A 19510-nucleotide genomic window follows, 5' to 3' on the forward strand; every position below is an offset into this window, starting at 1 on the left:
ACTTGGAGCAACCCCACCTGGTGAGCAGCCTTGCAGGGTCTGGGACAGCTGAGAGAAACAAAACTTACCCCACAAACCATCATCACCTTCCCAGCATTACCCTGTCACTGCTCCTGGGCACTGCTCCTGCCAGCTGTGGGGTTCCTCTGGCAGCTGGGGCTGCCCTGCAGCTGAGCCCAAAGAGCTGCCCAAGATTAGAAGGGATTTAACTTCCCTGCCAGTCCTTCACTTAAGTGGCTTAGGCAATGTGCAAGTCAGTGATTTATAACAGAGCCTTCTGAGCAATCATAAACCTGAATAAAGAGGAATGGTCACAGCCTGGTTTAGCTCCTGCCCAAGCAGTACATGTGCTCAGCACAAGGCCAGCCCCATCATCTGATCACACCAGGAGTCCTTCAACTAAAACCTTGCCCATGATAAATCTGAAGCATTTCAGTTTCAGCCTTCCCAGAAAAAAAAAAAAAATAATAGCACCAACAGAATTCATTTGACACTACTTCATGGGCAACACTTCAGGCCAATACATCAATACATGCACCCTCTAACTTTTCCCACATCCTTTCCTTGAAAGGCACACAGCAGCATTTTTCCAGGCAACAAACTCACCTTCAAATCAGTTCCTCCATTCCTGTCCTCTGCAGCAAATCTGATCAGGCATATGGCAATTCTGAGGCACTTTCAATTCCTCACAACCTGCCAAGTGTCCAGAATACTGAGGCTATTGGGACATTAATGCCACTCAGAACACTGACAAGAGACAAGTGCCACAAAGCCATCTGGTTTTCCTGTCACTGAGTGTATGACACTACATGGAAAAGTCTCTGTCTCTTTCCTTAGAAGCCAAAGAGTGGTTCTCAAATAGAACATGTTGCAAATGACAAGTGAATTTAACTGTCAGATAAAAACAGAACACAAAAGAACTCCACACAAACCCCACAGCACTGCCCACCCTCCTGAAACACCCCAAGTCACCACAGGCTGTTCCAAGGCAGTTGGCTGCACTAATGCCACCAGCACAGGCAGAGGGAGTCAAAGGAAAAGCAGCCCAGCTCCAAGGGGTGCTTGGCACTACAGGTTTTGATAGGACACTCCTGAGAGGCAAGAAAAGGCATCACACCAGGCTGTGACATTAGGAAGACTCTGTCCCAAGTCCACTTGAGCTTTGGAGCTGCTCCTGGCATCCCATGAGCATCACAAACACCCATGCAGACAAGAGCTAGGTGTTCCCACTCTTCAGTAAGAGTCCACAGCACAGACTAACAGGGACAAAAGCTAGAGCACAGTTTCTTTTTATTTTGTCACTATTAACACACATCAGTCAACTATCCTAAGAAATCCCCTAGACACCTAGGGAACCTAAAACCCTCTAAGATTTTATTAGCTCAAGACACAACCATTAAAAGCTTTGATTTTAGTGTTTCTGCACTAAAAAGTCTACCAAGCCTGACATTCTGCTTTCACCCTGCCAGACTAATGTGCGCTTTAGTGACAGTATCCATTTACAAATCAATAATACATCATACATCATCCCCAGCTTTACTTCTGGAAAGTGCTAAATGGAGTCAATGAACCGTCTATTTACAATTTCAAATCCTAACATATTTACAATAGAAACCAAAAGTATTTAAAACCATTAAATATAGTGTTTAACTCTGCTATATTAGCTTACATAACACAGCTTAACTCTGGCATCGTATTTCCCATACTAATATTTCCGCCAGTGATTTAAGATTCTTCTTAAAAAATTGCTATTCCTGGAGGGAAAAAATAAAAGCTTAAAAACCAACCCAAAACCTCCAGGCATTTCAGAGCCCTGAGGAATTACCCACCCTAGACAGTCTTCAGGTAGAAGTACTGTAGTGTTCAAGAGAGACTTCCAAACTCCAGGCAAGCCTTTAAAACCTAATGCATATGTAAAACATGAAGAGTCAGTAATCCATTGAACAGGTTTACTGCAGTCACTGCTACCAGTCGGGTTTTACTAATCCGTAGTCAAGAAGGAAACTGCTCTTTGCTGTTTCTCCCTCCGTTACATTCCCTCCACCCCCACAAAGTGTTGTGTGCACCAGTGTCCAGGACAGCTAAGTGGGCATTGTCTTCTCTTCTTTGCTGAAGGGCTGCACTGAGCCAGGCTTCACCCAGGACAGGCCAGAGACGTGCATGCTTTTGCAGTGCTGATCTTCCGGCTTCTTCTGGGGAAAACAAAGCTGAAGTTACAATTCTAACTCAGCCAAACACCCTCAGCTCTCCCTCCATCTATTTTCCCTTTAGCAAATACAAGCACCATTTCTACCCCTCAAAGGGGAATAATAAGATGGCCACTGGTTTAATTTCTAGGAACATGTGTGGCATCTGCAGAACCACCCTGACAATAGAGGAGTTTTAGGACTTGGGTACAGCTGCCCTCTCCCACCATAAAGACTCCAGGATACTTCTTTTGCTTGGAGGCCCCAGCACTGCACTGCTCCTCAGCACGTTTCTTGGTTCTACAGAAAGAAATGTCAATCCAAACCTGCCCCAGCACTGCTCCTGTCATTCTGGCTGGCAATGCTGGGTGTGCTGGGGAGGAACCCTGCACCCCACAGGTGGTTGGGAACCCAAATTCATGTGCCAAAGTAGCAATTAATGCCTTTGCTAAACATGGGAGTTTCCTAATGCTTTCCAAGGATGGTCCTGTCCTTCCCTTCCCTGAGCATTTGTCACAGTTAAATGCTTGACAGTAACTATTACCCAACAGTGCAACAAACATTTGGAACTCACTATTGCATTTTAGAAGACAAAAAAAACAAAGGTTGAAATTGAAGAAAAAAGATACAACTTGGAGCATCTGTAGATTCAAAGCAGTTAGAGATCAGTAAACGAGACTTCTCCTCTAGCTGGCCAAAGCAGCAGAAGAGCTTGCAGGATTATTTTAATAGCAGGAAGTGTTCAACAACTACACCACACCAGGAATAGTGTGCTGAGCTGGAGAAAGTGAAAACTGCATGAGCAGACTTGGTTGTAACATGGAAAGTCTTTTACTTGACAAAGCAAATTAAGGCAGCAGGAAGAGAGAACCTGCACTTCTGCCCCTCCCCATGCTTTGTGCCAAAGGTGACAATGTGTGACAGACCTGCCATAACACGTTGGACAACAGCAAACAAGAGGGATGAGTTCAGCCTGAGCCTGGCAGTGGCAGCTGCCTCTCCCATGCTGCACACAGGAGCCACACCTTGGAAAATCCAAGTGCTCAGCAGGGAACTGGGACATCACTGCCCCTCCTGAATGGCCCAGCTGTTACCCAAGGAACAGAACTCAGGGCTGTAGGAAGATTTGGGAACTTGTTTTTACGAGGAACACTCTCAGCTACGCTGACACTTTGGGACACACCTACAGCACAGAAGCTGGGCCATTCCTATCAACAAACAACTGGAGCAACACAGTACTGTGCATGCAATAGCTACTCAAGATGTTTGTTTTCACCTGAAAAGAAAACAACAGGCATCACCAAAGAAAAAAGGACAAAAGCAAGGTCACTGTTAGCTATCAGTCTCTGAGACAATATCAGACTCCTTCCATTTCAAGCATTCTGACCTATTTTTTGTCTTTGCTTTAAGGTTAAGAAGGAGGTGAAGAATGAAGGAGAAAGGGATGAGAAAAAGAAGTATCAAAAGTATTTCTCAAGTTTTCTGTGAACATCAAGAAGTCAATCTTGACAAAATATTTTCCTGTGTGTTCTGAGGCTCTAATGTGACTGGCAGCTGGGAGTACTGCCACACTGAGCTCAGGCAGTGTGATGTATTAAGATCAATTTAAAAACCTCATTCATGCCAGAAGACATGCAAGAACACGAGATAAAGCATGAAGTGTGGAAGACAAGTTCAAACTGACAAAAAATAATTTTTCATTACCCAAAACCCCAGCAAACCATAACACAGCTCTAGGCCAAGTCAGTAACCAAAACATTCCAAGTGCATTTCCTTGCCAGTCCAGCTAGGACAGCAGCCACTGTTTCAGAATCCCTTTGTACTACAAGTGGATTGACTTGTCAGGCCACTCAGTACAGACTCTGAATTGCTGTGTGCCTTGTCAAGTGCAAAGCAGTAATTAAGAAAACAAAACACATGAACAGTCTGAATCTCTTGCATCCCATCACCCATCAGGTGAAAGCTCTATGAGCCAACACATTCCTGCTCTGTCAGAAAGAGCACTCTGGGATGGAAGGAACTCCCAGCACCTTTTGGTGAACTGATGTTGCCTCATCAGAAATCTGCAGCATTAGAGAAGTGAGCAAGAGACTGTGCTTGTGCTGCTTCAGAAACTTTGCAAGGAGAAGAAAGTGCTGAAGCTTTGATTCAGTAATAAAAGATCTCAACAGAAGAAAACAAAGCAGCTGGGGATTGTCAGGTAATGAAATGAGTAATGGTCACAGTCATGACAAGTGCAGGACAAGCTAACAGGCTGCCAGTGAATCTCTTCAACCCTTCCACCCATAAACAATCAAGAAAAAAATCTGCTTTGTGCCAAGAGTTGTACTAACAAAGCTTTCTGGCTAAGTGACTAATTACTCAACACACTGAAGTTAGAGCAGTGACATAACTGCTTCGTTAGGAGGCCACAGCAGCTCCAGCATTCCTGCTGGGCCAAAAGAGGGATGGGAAAAGGTCTCTCCAGTACACAGAGACAGAGAATCTTTCTTCCTCTATCAGGCAATAAACCCTTCCTAGAGTGAGAATGTGAACTTTGCACGTACCTTCTGAGTCAACATCTTCTCTCTAGCTTCATCATGTATAGCTGGATTCCATGGAGAAAAACTATGGGAAAAGCACAGTTTACTCTTACTTGGCATTTAGGCACACCACAGCAGAGAGAGAGCAGAAAGCAGTGATTTTCCTTTGTTTAGTTCATTGAAATTTAAGTAAATTACAAAAGTGGTGTTAAAGCATATAATTAAGAACTAAATTCATATTGTCATGGATCTTTTCAACAATAAATGTTTAGATTTTAATTTCTGACAACTGGAAAATCATGTGACATGAAAAACCACTCATATTCACCATGAAGCTGACTATTCCATCCCTCATGCATCCAAGCTTTAGGAGGATTTTACAACTCTGACCAAAGCTACAGCAGTGCAAACTGAGCTCAGGAAAGCCAGAAAGCAATGTTAATTCATGGGCACTTCTGCCTGAGGGAGATGGGTGTTTAAGGGCTTTTTGTTTCTTCTGAGGTTTGTTTGGTTATTGTTTGGAGATTTTTTTTTTCTATAACAAAAGCAGGTCACTTAGCCTGACAGAGAAAGGCTGCCATCAGCAACTACACCAAAACTTGCTCTCAAAACATTAGGACAGAGTGAATTTGCTCAGAGTACTCACATGATTGCATAGGGGTCCTCTATTTTGGGCTGATCAAATAAATGACTACTGCATAGTTTGACACTGTCTACCACTTTACTTTTGAACAGCTGAACATCCTTTTCATACCTGCAAGACAGAAGTAAGTAGTGTTAAGTAACTGCAAGGAGCCACAAGTTTGCTCTAGAAGCACAGACTTGGCAAACCCCCCCTTGAGTTCCTAACACAACCAAGCCTGGAGGCACAGACCACGAGTGGGCAGAATTTTACAAATCTTTTGTTTCTGCAAAAAAAAACAGAATGGTTTTTTATGCCAAAACCTCTTAAGAGGCCATGCCCATACACATGGAAGATACTCACAGCACTGCAGCCTCAGGGTTCAGAGGACTGGTTGTGTCAATCTTGTAGAAGACTCTGCGAGCGTACATCAACACTTGCCATATGTGATTATGATTTCTCCTAAAAAGAACAAAGCACGATGAAGAATGGAACAGACTTCTCAAATTATCCATCAAATTGTCAGCACTAACCTCCATTTTGCAAATGCTCTTTTCACATCCAGTTCACCAGATAAAGGGTCCACTAGTGGGTGGAAGACAGGCAGGTCAAAAACCAAGCGCTGTGTTAGAAAAAAAGAAAATTCATTATGACAACTTCAATCCTAATGCCAACACCACTGGGTGAAGGTCAGTCAAGTGTTGCTTCCAAATACTTAATTGTTACTGTATTAAAACAAAGCAACTGCAAGTGATTGCTCCCAGCTGTGAAACTGTAACCCAACACACCTGTGTAACATGCAGGGTCTTGTCCTCTCTGAGATGCTATCACCAAATCAGGAAACTAATCCAGTTAACTGCACAGGCACTAGTGCCAACACAGGTGATATCAGATAAGAACAGATTAAAGGAGTTTTTCTGGTTTAGCTATTTGTGACTGAAAGCTTTTTACATACCTGAGCTACAATCAATACTTTTTTTTTTATCCTACACACTTAACTCAGCAGTGACACCTTGGTGTCTTCAGCTCTGTACAGCTCAGGAATGTGTTCACATGTTTTTCCAAAAGAAAACTGAGTTTCAAGAGAAAGGTTTCCTACTAGTTCTGTTATTTTAAAGATGAGAGCTTTACATAAAACTTGACACCAAGCAGGCAGCTACCCAACACAGCAGTTGTGTGCACCTGCCCTCAAATCTCCCTCTTAAAGAAGTGTGGCCAAGAGGGTAAGCTGCTCTGAAGAGTGACTGCCACAAATTATTTCTTTTATTTTTAAATTGGTCTAATAACTTGCAACCCTTTCACTAAAGAGAAAGCAGAGATGGAATATAACACCATACTACCTATCTCCTTCTCCCTTTGCTTCACCATGTTCTCCTCAAATTTTTAGTTCCTTGTTTCAATGTAATTTAGAAGAGACAATCAAGAAATCCTGCAGTATATATATAGCAAGCACAGCACAGGTGTCTGAATTTTACATTCCATTATATCACTACTCAGAATTCTGTTACCTCCAAGGGCTTCAGTTTCAAGTTCCTGCTGAGGAAGTAGCAAATCAAGAGTGGAAGGAAAGAAGTGGTTGATTACTTAACACCCTAATGCATCTGACCTCAGGAAGTTCACTCCACACCAGTCTCAGTAATCAGAGTAATGTAATTCCTCCACAGTGGTTTGCAAATGTGTACAAGACATGGCAAATGAGCCCAGTCAAGTGAACAAAATGAGTTCAAGGAAAAGGGAAACTAATTGGTGGATCAGCTTTAATAAAAAGCTACACTTGCACCACCAGGAAAGAAGGAAAAGCCAAGACACAGCCACTTACCGGGCAGTCTCCATCTGGGTAATTATCAGGAATATAGACAGTGAACTTGAAAACACCATCCTGGTAGAGCCCATGCCTTATGAATATCACACCAAACCACACTGCAAGTGAAAAAGTTTGTTTGAGTGAAGGAATTAACAAATGCACATAGATAAAAGAATTTAAAGTGAAGTTTAAACTTACTCAAAGCCGATCGGTAGGAGGGCTGCACGTAGACACCGGGCAACTTCTGCTTCACCACCAAGGTGCTGCAACCAGAGAGAGCTCTCAGAGCCACACTGACACAGCAAACCCAGCAAGCACCACCCACAGCCCAACAGGGCTTCCTTCCACAAACTCACCCCCAATTCCCAGGGCTGCTCACAGGAGGAGGTGGCAAATATAGTGAAATCACACTCTTTTCCTCCTGCTTTTTGCACCACTCCACCTGAGGACTTACTAGCAGAGAACACTATTCCCTCCTGATTAAACTAAGTAGAGAAGCACAAAAGCTCTTCCCCTAGTAGATGCATTTAACATGTCAGTATAGAAATTTACAATGTTTTACTGAATCTCCAGTCTCAAAGTAAGGAAGAAAAAAAATTCAATTAAGTAATTTTGAACACAGATTCACAGTCAATTGTAGTTGCTGCTGAAATGTGATCAAACTTCAACCTCAATTTTAAACAAGTATTTTTTTCAGTTTTAGATGACACTATGATGCAGATCAAGCAAAGATTATACTGACAATGGCCAGAACAAACAAAAAACCAAATTAACTTCACAGGTTTTCCAGTTAGTTGGCGTAGAGTTCATTAAACTCTACATGCTTGCACAAATAAACAACAATCTTAAAGCAAAACATTAACACAGTTCTCTACTTACCATTTCCCTAGCATTTGTTATTAGTTAGTTCCCCAATAATGAATTTGCATTATAGTACCAATATATTTACTCATAAGAAAAATATCTTTCTTGAATTAAAAGGCAATGTCAATTCCTTGAAAAAGAAATAAATGTTTTGAGAGTTCTCACTTTCAATTTAACAGTTAAATACAAGAACTGAGACTCAGTGTTGCATAAGGACTCCAGGGATTTCATTCCAAAAGGCTCCACATACTTGGGAATCCAGTATGTCTATTACAGAGGAAGTCCCTTCAGCTCTGTAGCACTAACCATTATATAACTAGAAAGTTCTCAAGACAGATTGTTATGCTCCCACAGCAGCCTACAAATCACTAGATGGGTAAAATGCAGCTCCTCCCTCACAAGTTTCACTTTAAATATCACAGAAATGAATACAGACTTCCCAACATCCCCTTGATCAAGTGGATCAGGCAGTGTTCAAGTGTTTCATGTGACAACTGAAGGAAGGTCCCACATCCTAACTCCACTGATAGCACCATGTATTCATGAGCATCTTCCCACCTGACATCTGCTTGCTTCTATTTTAATACTTTTTCAAATACTTGGTATTTCTGACCAAAAAGCTATTAGGATAACTAAACTCACAATGTGCTTACTTCAAGATTAAGAAATGTAATAATTCAGAGAATGACATCTAAAAGCACCCCTTAAAATCTCATCTTTCCTCTCCCTTTCTGTCTCAAGAGATCAAGGCTGCTGCTCCAGAAAAAGAACTCTGCAGACAATGTTTTCCTGCCTTCAAGGACTATGACAGACATCATGCAAGAACTAGGCCCCTGCAGGGCTTTTTCCCCACTGAAGCATAAGCCCAGTGACCCAAAAAAGATGAAAAAAGTGAAAACCTACAATTCTGCAAGTAGTGAGTACTCCAAATAAAAAGGCCCATAGGAAGCATGTGTTCCATTGGTGGACTGGGAGGAGGTGGCAGGAGAAGCAGGCTTGGTTATTGGCACAGCATTCTTTGGGATGGAAGGCAACTGTTTCTTTGCAGATCCTCGCAGGGGACTGGTTCGAAGCTCTGCACTCAGTGTTTTCTCTTCAGTGTCAGATCTCTGTCAAACCAAAGGAGAACCATGAGATCACAGACCATATTTCAGACACATTTAACACATGAACATATTTTAACACAGGTTTAAACCAAATTATGGTAATTACAAGTTAGGCTAATGAAACATATCTTGGGGTTTGGTGATCTAATGCTTGAGGAAGGGCATGGAGGGGTGTCCCTTTGCATTTTATTTTTATATAGACTTTTGTTTAACTGAACACAACCTACAAGTACAAAAGTATTCAATGCTGGATAGGAAATCTGCAGATTAGGTCAAATGCTTAAGGAGGCTTACATTTATTTAGAACCTGAAACCAGACAGTATATAACATCAGCTTACAAGCCAATCTATTTCTAGCACACAGTGCATCATGATAAATCATTTCTACTGACAACATCCTTACACTGCAGACTTCAAAGACTCTTTCAAGTAGTGTAGTAAAACTGAGATGAAATCAAGGTTTTATGTATTTCACTTCCTGACTGTGCTTAAGACATTCCACTTGGAACTGATCCTATAGCTCACTCCTACAGTGAAAGAATCACCCCTTGGCAGTTGCACCAAGTTTAAATAGTTTTACTACAGGAACCTTTTTATGCCTTTGCTGTCTTTTCTTGGAAGAAAAGAACAAACCACTGCCAACAAGCACTGTACTACTCACAGACCCCAAAATTATTCTACAGATTGCCAGGACGAATGTGCAGGCTACAGACTTGTGCTTAGGCTACATGTGGTGACTTAAAGGCAGGATTTAAGCTGTGGTGTTTTGAAGGGCCCAAGACCTGGACTCATGATCAATATTACATAATTTGCCCTAGTACTGAGCACCTGGGAAGTGATTAACCCTAGAACTCCTATGCTTTTATTACTGCTACAACCTCAAAAATCAACATAGTTTTGTCAAAGCTCATTGCACATGCTATGGCTAAGCTCTACATAAGACACTAAAATGTCTTAAGAAAAAAGTGTTTTCACCACTTGATCTAATTTGTTTCACATTTCCTACTTAAAGATGTTTCAGATAAAAAAAAATCAACAAATTCTGGAGTAGACTATGCACAGGCACATTCCAGCTAACACAGCTCAAAGCCAGTTTACACTTTTACTGAAGGTGATCACAACCCTGGGGATAAATGCCCAATAAAACACCATGTGCAGATCACCTGATGTTTCTTCCCAGCACTGCTAGCACCCCTCCCAAGCATGACAACACTCCCTGGCATCCACTCACTGCACACCTTGCGCACAGAACCTGTAGACATGCTCCAGAAAGGGTTCATAACGCGAATGCCAAACAAGGGGCTGCAACTTCCCGCTGCCTTCGGGGTGTCCTCAGGCCCTTTGGACTTGTACCCTAAAAGGACACAGAACAAACAGGCATTTAACAGATAAACAGCACTCTACATATAAATAGGATTCAGATCTAATTCTGCGGTCATTATTGTTCTGTAACTTCAGGAGAAAACTTCATGTAAGACCAACAAGAGTTAAAAATGCCAGAGCTCTATTATGTGCTCCAGAAGAATAATGTGTCTATTTTTGCACCTGAATCTCTGCCTCCTTTCTGCTGGAAAAAGACTCTACATTCTGCATTCCATATTCATCTTGCCAATGAGAAGAAAATAAAAGGGTCCTCTCTTGGCTCAGCACAGTTTAGGAAGACTCTCTACACTGGCAAATATTAAAGTTATCACCTCCCCATTTCAGTACAGCACCAGACAGAACCATGACCCTGCTAACAACTGTCCCTTGCAGATATTCTTGACTTTGCACATTTCTGAAGTGTCCCAGTTAGAGAAATTCTCTGTCATTCCCAGTGACAGAGATGATCCTTTCATTGAGTTTGCCTCATGTATGTGTCATTTTGTTTTCATCTGCATTGGAACACCACCAGGAATAGACAAAGCCACAGAACACAGAAGTTTCTCTGTGGCTTATTTAATGGTTTCATTATTAGCACTAAGGCTTAGTGCTCTTTAGATCAGCAGCCCAATAACAAGGACTTCAGCAGTATTTGGAGTTTCAGTGTCATCTACTGTCTATGCACTTGCTTTCCTCTCTTTCTTTTTTTTTTTTTAAGTCTTGCTATTCCTGGTTCAAGAACTGTGCCTATTGCCTCCACTCTTTTTTCCCTCTCCAGTTCTACTTTCCTTCCTTCTCTCAACCTCCCATTTTTGGCTCTATCACCTTAGGTTTTAAGGCACTTTACTCAGTTTCTTTAATAGAAAGTTGCCCAGCATGGATCAAGAAAGCTAAAGTGATGTGAGAGAGAGAGCCAGTGGCACAGGTTTCTACTGGTCAACACTACATTTTTACTGCAGTAAGGAAGGCAGCATCTGTTTACCATTGGTCTGATTAGTTTATAGAGAAAACGGAAACATTATGACCAAAATCTTCCTAAAATTAAAATAAATGCTCATCTTATTCAAAGAAAAAAAAAACCACCCACGAACAAAACAAACCATACCCAGACAATTTATCCAAAGAAAGTCTAGGAATTTTAAATGCTTAAAAGAAACATCAATATCAAATCATAGCCTTCTAGGCTATGCAGCAGCTAACCATTAAAAAAACACAAGCACCTTTCAGAAAAGTGATGAAAAATAATTAATTTCCCCACCCAAAACCATCCCAAACATTCCAACATACAACAGGTTCAGCAGCCAGAGTTCCACATCATTCTGAGCCGCTGAAGAGAGAACGTCCAAGCACAGCTGCTGCCCTGTGAGAGCAGGGAGAAGATGTTTTCACTTTTCCCCATCTGTGGCCTGGAAAGCAGAGCCATGCCACAGGGCTGTGCCACAGCCTTTTCCATGCAGGCAGCCAGACTCAGAGAGGCAGGAAGACACGGGGCCAGGAAGGCAGGAGACGTTTCCTGGGGAAACTCCCGAGGGTGGAGGAACTGACGCACAAAGAGCACCTGAGCTCCAGCTCTGACCAGGGGGACAAGTGCTGCAAGTGAGGTACGGGCTGGAACACAACCAGCTGGGATCTGCAGTGATTGTGGGATTGGGGTGGGATCAGACTGTTTGTTTTGGGCTGCAGGTTTTTTACAACTAGGCAATACAAGCTGCAATATCCCAGCACCAGAGACGGGAGAAAAGGAGTCAGCAGGACAAAGAACAACACAGGCAGGTAAAAACCAGCCCCAGCTACTCCCAGGGAGACAGGGAACTTATGCACTGATGTTGGATGCAGCTCAGTCACCAGATCCACCCTACAGAGAGCAGCTATGTATCTCAGGACACTTCCAGCTTTGCCTACTTACATGCTATTAAGAGCTAATAAAACATTATTTGAGCTTTAGTTAAGCTAAAGAATAACTTCCAGGTTGTCTTTTATCCAGTTGCTTGCCAGTTATAAGTCATACACAGTATCATCCTAAATTTATTGTTAAACTGCCTCCAGTCTCATACACCTGCTAAAACACTGTTTACAGTGGAGCACCCAGAACCTCAGAGTACAAGTTTCCCAGAAGAGGGGCATTTAGGGAGCCTTCCAGGGTGTTTTAGAAGTTCATTTCTAATCACACTGACTCCTATGCAGCATGAAAGTGGAACACCAGCTCTAAAGGAAACTTATCCACAACTGCTTCTGCTCTCTAGTACCTTCACCTTGCAATTTACCACCCATCACTGACCACAGAAATGACGAAAATCAGTATTAAAAACAATAACCAAGTAACAGCAAATTTATATTTGACTGTCTATCCTTCTTCTCACTATGTCTACAGCAGACAAACGAGAGCCAAGTTCTGATATTATTAAGTGGAATTTCTAGGCAGTTTAGGCATTCACACCTACCCAGGGCTCAGTGCCTGCCTCAAGGCACCCACCATTATGGCATCTTCCAGTGCTGTAACTACTAAAACCATCAGCCTCCCAAAACAACCCAACACTGTCTCCTCATTTGATGCAAAAGAAATAAAAACATTCAAAACTATCCCCCTCTCTGTCCTTTCACACTGTCAACATTCACAGAATCTCATCCAGAAGAGCTCAATAGTGTGCCAGTGCATTCTACTGATTTCTCCTGCTTTAAGAATAGCAAGCAACAGCAACCCTCCTGAGCTGTCCTCCTCCCACAGCTTCCTTCTTCTCTAGTGCTTTCCTTTCAGTAAAACACCAACTAGACAAAGACAACACTGCTGAACAAACTTCAAATATTGCTTCTTGCAAAGGCCTTTTAAGTTATCCACAGCACCACACTGGGATCAAAAGCCACCTGCTGCCAGGCATAACTTCATGTCCACCCTCTCCAGGTATGCAATACACACCAGCAGTCAGAGCAAGTGTAAAGTCATCTGACGCTTCATCAGCTTTCACTCTAAAAGACTTCAAAAAACTGAAGTTATCATTAGCAAAATCATAGCATTTAAGTTCTTTGCTTTTGCACCTTTTCCTTCTCTACATCAGATATTGTCATTTTTAAAAAGTCCCATTTTACCCACTGTTGTAGTATGTGTCATATTTTTCTCCTCTCCCCAACAGAGTTACTTGATCAAACACAACACTAAAGCAATGTGAAAAAAAAAAAAAAAAAAAACAACTTTATCTGCCTGGAACAGAGCACTCTTCTAAAGATTTACTGGAAACGTCAACAAATCAAAGAGAGCCACTCCCACAGCTGAGAGCAAACTGAGCTCCTTCAGCAGAGCCCCAGAGAACAGTGCATACCGCACACACAATGTTACGTGCTGGTCCAGCAACCGTTGCTGTCAGTTCACCCTGGATCTCATTTCTCCCCAGCACAGCCTCTCCTGACCGCCTCTGGACCCCAGGCCTCGTTCACCCACACCTTAACGTGCCGGACAACACGGGAGCGCTGCTGGCGGCGAACAGGAGCACTGACCAGTCAAGCCTGTTCGCCAACTCTTCTTCCACAGGTGGGTTACACGCTCCATACCAGCACCTGCTGCTACGAGCTCAGGCCACCAGGAAACTGCAATCTACGCCAGCGACACCTGCTCTCAGACAGCAGCCTAAGGGACACACACGGCTGCTGGCCGGCCGAGTCCCCGGCACAGGGCGCTCCAGCGGGAGCTGTCAGCCGGGGTCACGGCAGGTTAAGCGCAGTCTGTGAAGCCGGAGCGGGCCCCGGGGTGTTTCCCGCCGAGGCCGCGGCCGTGCGGCAGCGCCAAGCCGCTGGCAGGGCGGGGAGGGTCGGGCAGAGCGCTGGCAGCGCCGGGCCGAGCCCCGCTGGCAGCCGCCGGGCCCGCGGCGCCGCTCGCCCCCCTCACGGGGCAGCCCCAACGGGCCGCGCCCGCCCGGCCCCTCCCGGCGACAGGTGACGGCCCCGCGGGCGCGGACACTCCGCAGCCCTCAGCGGCACAACAGCCCCGCTGCCCTCCCGTGCCGTGCCGCGGGGACCGGACCCCCGCGCCCACCGCCGCCGCTCCGCCCGGGAGGCTCCGCCCGGACAGCGCCGGCGCTGCGGCCCCTCGCGCTCACTCACCGAGGCTCCGCCGCTCCCCGCGCGGCCCAGGCCCGCCGCCACCGCCGCTCCCGCTACCCCCGGCACAGCCCCATTTACCGCCCGCCCCTCGGGCCGCACATCCGGGCCGCCCCCCGCCGCCAATGGGCTCCTGCCGCCGCCAGTACCGCCCCGCGGGGCGGGCGGCGCGGCCGCAGCCGCCACTCAGAGCGCGGGACGGGCCGTGACGCGCCGGGGCCGCCCCGGCTCCGTCAGCGAGCGGGACGGGAGCTGCGGGCCCCACCCCGCGCACGGCGATTGGCCCTAGAGCCTGTCCGTCTGTGGCTGGCGGACCAATGGAACCGGGCGGGTGCACCTGTCACTCTCTCAGCAGGGTGAATACGCCACGGGGTGGAGCTTAGAGAAGAGAGCAACTCTCATTGGTCAGTGGGCCGCGCGGGGACGCACACATTGGCCGGCGGGGCCGAGAGGCCGCCTGGGGCGGGGCCTGCGGCCCGTCCGGCACCGCCCCGTGTGCGAGCGCCGGTCCCAGCGGGGCCGCTGAGGGAGGATGGTCGGGCTGAGGGAGCGGGATGGCGGCTGCCGGGCTGCTGGGGAAAGCCCGGGGGAGGGCAGGAAAGGCGGAGCTGTGACGATGCAAGCCGGGACAGCCGCGGGGACACGTTCCCGCACCGGACAGCGAGGGGCAGCGGAACAGTGGCACAGCGCTGCAGCGCGGTGAACACCGTGTGTGTGTGCCTGAGGCATCCGCTCTGCCTCTCCAACACTGTGCAGCTAACGCTGCCTGTATGAGCCAAGAGCTCCAACCTCCTACTGGAGGTGACGTAACCAGCATGGACTTTCGTCACTCCTCTCGCAGGCTACAAAAACGGACATTTAAAAAACATTTTCAATTTAATTGTTTTGTGTTTTTTTTCCCTCACAGACTCATAGAATGTTGCAGGTTGGAAGGGACCACAGTGGGTTCCCGGGTCCAACCTCCCTGGTCAGGCAGAATTCCCCAGAGCACAGGCACAGGGCTGTGTCCAGACAGTTCTGGAATGTTCCAGCAAGGAGACTCCACAGGCTCTGGCCAGGCTGTTCCGTGCTCGGGCCCTGCACAGCAAAGAACCTACACAAACCACACAAACCTACATAACCTTACTTGATAATTACTGATATTAACATGACTTGCTCATCTCCAGGTGGAACTCCCTGGGCCCCATTCCTGCCCCTTCCTCTGTCCCATTGCTGGGCCCCAGGAGCAGAGCCTGGTCCCTGCTCGGAGCCCTCGCTGCAGGCAGCACAGACAGGGCTGAGGGTTCCTCAGCCATCTCCTCTCAAAGGCAAACAGCCCCAGCCCCCTCAGCCTTCCCTTGCAGGAGAGGCTCCCATCCCTTGGTCACCTTTGTTGGATGGACTCACTCGGGAGCTCTGTGACTGTCGTGCTGAGGAGCCCAGAGCTGCAGAGCGCTCCAGATGTGCCCGAGCAGGGCTGAGCAGAGCGGCAGCATCACCCCTGAGCTGCTGGCAATGCTCTTCCTATGTACTCCAGGATCCCTCTGCCCTTATTAGCCACAAGACTACACTTGCTGGCATATTTTAAAGCTCCTTTTAAAATTAATAATACCAGCTTCTGATACTATTGCTGCACAGGTACATACACACACAGTGTAAATTTATATTAACAATATATACACACAAGATATACATACAAAATATACCTCTAAAATCTGCTGAAGAAAAGGAGGAAAAAACAAACCTCAGGAGTTAGCTTTTATTTGTAATTAGACTTTTTATGAGCCCAGTAGAACAATTAGAGAAGTGTTATACCAAAACTGAAGTAATTTGTCAAGGTTTTGAAGGTGACAACAAAATCCATGCTATCTCAAATATAAAAATTACAGAGAATTTTAAAAATCAATGCATGTAGGGTGGATTTATTTTTGTTCCTTAGCTATGAGCAAAAATACCATTCTAAGGTTATCACTTTGTCTCAATTATTGTAACCTTCTCCTATCCCCCTGTCCTCAAAATGCCGCTTTGAAGTCTTCAGTCAGTTAATAACGTTATTATTCTGGCTAAACCGCTGTCTCAAGTTTCTAAAACCCTTTGGCAATTTCCTGTTCTTCAATGTTTCAAATGCTAGCTCTTTGCCCACACCACTGAAGTGCTGCACAACTTCCCTTTAGGCTCATATCCTAAATTATCTGCCTTCCACTGCTACATGCAGTAGTAGCAGTCACTTGTTACCTCCTTTTTTTCTTCATCTCTTTCCTGCTATGTATTTTCTTTTTCCTGCTCCAAATCTCTTCCCACCAGCTCTGCTTTGAAGGTTGTGTGTCCAGAAATCTTTGTTTGTGTGGTTACCTCCATCATTGGGCTTTTCAGACCTAACCATTCTTCAAAGTGTCTTGCCTGTATCAGGTGCTGTCCTTGCTGAGGAATGAAAGGTGGTAATGAAATCCTCACTTAAATGCTTTGCAGGTGTCATAGATCTTATCCTGCAAAATTCTGTGGCTTCAACATTTTGTTGAGTGTACATGCTCAGGATGTTGCAAAACTGTATTGCAGTGGGAATAACATTTAGACTTTGGTATGAAGGATTGTGAGGAATATTTATCAGGCCTTTGAAGTCAACATTGTTAATTCACCAAATCCCACTATAGTCCAAAGTTTCCTATTTTGCTAACTATTCTGACAAGAAAAAAGCCTTTGTCTAATACATTTTCTTAAAACCTTTTCACATTCCCTTCCTAGTCATACCAAATGTGAAATAATTCTGTTTAACAAATCTTATAATTTTGACCGGTATAAGAGATTAATCAGGCCTAAAATGCTTTTTGTATATTATTTATCTTGTGAAAGATTTCTTTCATTATGGGTGGTACAACATTGTATGATTAATGCATGTCTAAAAAACCTTTAGATAACCTTTTCCCTACTTTTAGATACTCTGTATCTGTTTCCCCCAGAATTCTAAATACTGCAAGGAATTTTCCCACAATACCTATGTTCATACCCCAAAACCATACATACCCATAATCCAAACCCCAAAATTGCCCAGCACCTTCCTGTACCTCTGTGGAGGAAGGAAGGATGCTGTGGCTGAATCGTTTGGGGTATGGCCAATGTGATGCTGAATTGTTCAGTGTGGGAAGTCTGGATAGTTCTGAACGGACCAGAATTTCCCCTTGTGGTGACTGTGGTTCTGAGAAGAAATGTGAGCTAGAAAGAGACGAGGAAGGATGAAATAAATCTGTAATTAGCTCGGGCTCGGCACCACTAGATGGTGTCCTGCGGCTGCTCTAGTCACACATGGCCCTGCTCGGGCAGGTGGAGGGACAGAAACCCCTCCTGGCCGGAGCACAGCGTGGGCTGCAGGACAAACTCGGGCTCCCTGCTCTTCCTCACCTCCCACTGAAGTCCCCAGTGCCTCTAGGGGGAGGCTGATAAAAGAGTTTTGACAAATAACCTACATAACCACACAAACCTACATAACCTCACTTGATAATTACTGATATTAACATGATTTTCTTTTCTTCCTACAATGCAAAGGTGAAATACGGCATTTTCTTTCTTTTCAAAGCTAAAAAGGCAGAATTACAAACACAGTTAAAACCCTGAACATCTTTTTTTTTGTAGTTCAAGCAAAATTCGCTTGTGATTTCTGCACTACAAGAACATGCTATCAGCACTTTATAAAGCAATCAAAGTGAAAATAAAAGCAGCCAAGTAAAGAGTTTAGATTTTTGTTTCCTTTTTTACCATGGTGAAAATGGTGTGTTGTTTTTTTCATAAAGAGATTGTTTTCAATTTTTCCATACTGGTCTCTATTTGCATAATTGTTAATAACAAGGCATATCCTGTCAGTAAACGAGGAGAGAGAAATTATCAGCTCTCTAAAATTTGTTGAAAAACCTACAAAAATTATTTAAAATAGGTGTTTTCAATTTAAATGTATCTGTGAAGACATGGATGGATGGAGCTTATTCACAGTTCACAGTGTTATGTTTGCTTAATTATGTCATCAAAAAAAAAAACCCTAAACGATATTTAAGGTAGCAGCAATTTTAATTAAATAGTTTAGAAAATAAATAAATAAGGGATAATTTCAGTGCAAGTTATCCATAAGGAGGAAGAGATCAGGTCCCAGTTCTCCCCTCATTCTGAAGGACAATATACAAACAATAATTAAACAATCTCTGTGGGATGGATACCTGTGGTGAGGCTGGAGCTGCTGCAGGGCTCTGAGCCTGCAATGGCAAGGCCAGGCCAGCCCAGAGAGGCATTTGCTTTGGGAAAGCCTTCCTGAAACTTTGCCTGAAATGTGAATTCCCAGACAGGCCTTCACAGCTTGACAGAAAATGCTGCCCACGCTCCTGTGCTGGGGCTTCGGCTCTTTGACACTTCCCTCTCTTTGGAATTGAAATTAAGTTAACAAAGTGTAAGAAAGAAAACATCAATTAGAAGCTCATTTATTTTAGGAACACTATTGGAAACTATCAGCAAATCAAACACAAACCCCTCTTCTGGTTTATACCCAACAGTGTGGTGTTTCTCTACTTTCTTTAAACCTAGTATAAGGATAGAAACCTTTTCTACTAGTAGTGTTGATTCAAGATTATGTACTCATTTTTCCTATTTTTTTTTTTATTACAATGGGACTGCTAGAATGGATGCAGCTGTAGCTGCACCAATATAAAAATGTTTTTGACTGTGTATCTGTTTTCCCTGAGGAAGAGGTAAGATGGAACAGCACTAACTGCATCATGAAAATTTGTCATTTAGGTCTTAGGGTAGAATCTCAGGACCTGCTATTGGTCTCTGCTCAGTCAGCAGCAAACTATTATAACAAGGACAAAATATTAAATTTATTTATTCCCCATAGAAAACCTCCTGTCTTCCTAGACTCACTTAATATAAAAAGAATACATTTGTGTGTAATATTCAGAGACTTTTCTATTTGCATGGCTGTCAGTGTGTTTCACAAC

General features: G+C 44.4%; 1 protein-coding gene across 2 annotated transcripts; it reads right to left on the reverse strand.

Moving 5' to 3' along the window:
• Positions 1-1273: 1273 nt before the first annotated feature.
• Positions 1274-14616, reverse strand: AKTIP (AKT interacting protein). 2 transcript variants are annotated; one of them, XM_058034389.1, is made up of 10 exons: positions 14559-14616; positions 10343-10458; positions 8902-9107; positions 7333-7397; positions 7150-7250; positions 5864-5952; positions 5694-5792; positions 5355-5462; positions 4733-4793; positions 1274-2189 (listed from the first exon to the last, which is right to left on the reverse strand). In XM_058034389.1, exons 2-10 carry the CDS (start codon positions 10382-10384, stop codon positions 2082-2084), a joined length of 879 nt encoding a protein of 292 aa, XP_057890372.1. In that variant the 5' UTR covers positions 10385-10458; positions 14559-14616; the 3' UTR covers positions 1274-2081. The 2 variants fall into 2 exon arrangements, with proteins under 2 accessions (XP_057890372.1, XP_057890371.1); XM_058034388.1 differs by having other exon boundaries at positions 1274-2192.
• Positions 14617-19510: the final 4894 nt, after the last annotated feature.

This window comes from Melospiza georgiana, chromosome 14, assembly GCF_028018845.1.
Source record: "Melospiza georgiana isolate bMelGeo1 chromosome 14, bMelGeo1.pri, whole genome shotgun sequence".
In the NCBI taxonomy this organism is placed as follows: Eukaryota; Metazoa; Chordata; class Aves; order Passeriformes; family Passerellidae; genus Melospiza; species Melospiza georgiana.

Excerpts from the sequence above, each read along its gene's own strand:
- AKTIP (XM_058034388.1), bottom strand. The coding sequence starts at position 10,384 with ATGAACCCTTTCTGGAGCATGTCTACAGGTTCTGTGCGCAAG. Across the intron at positions 5,463-5,693 it reads AACCCTGAGGCTGCAGTGCT|GTATGAAAAGGATGTTCAGC; the intron begins GTGAGTATCTTC and ends TCTGTCTTGCAG. Across the intron at positions 2,193-4,732 it reads AGAAGATGTTGACTCAGAAG|AAGAAGCCGGAAGATCAGCA; the intron begins GTACGTGCAAAG and ends TGTTTTCCCCAG.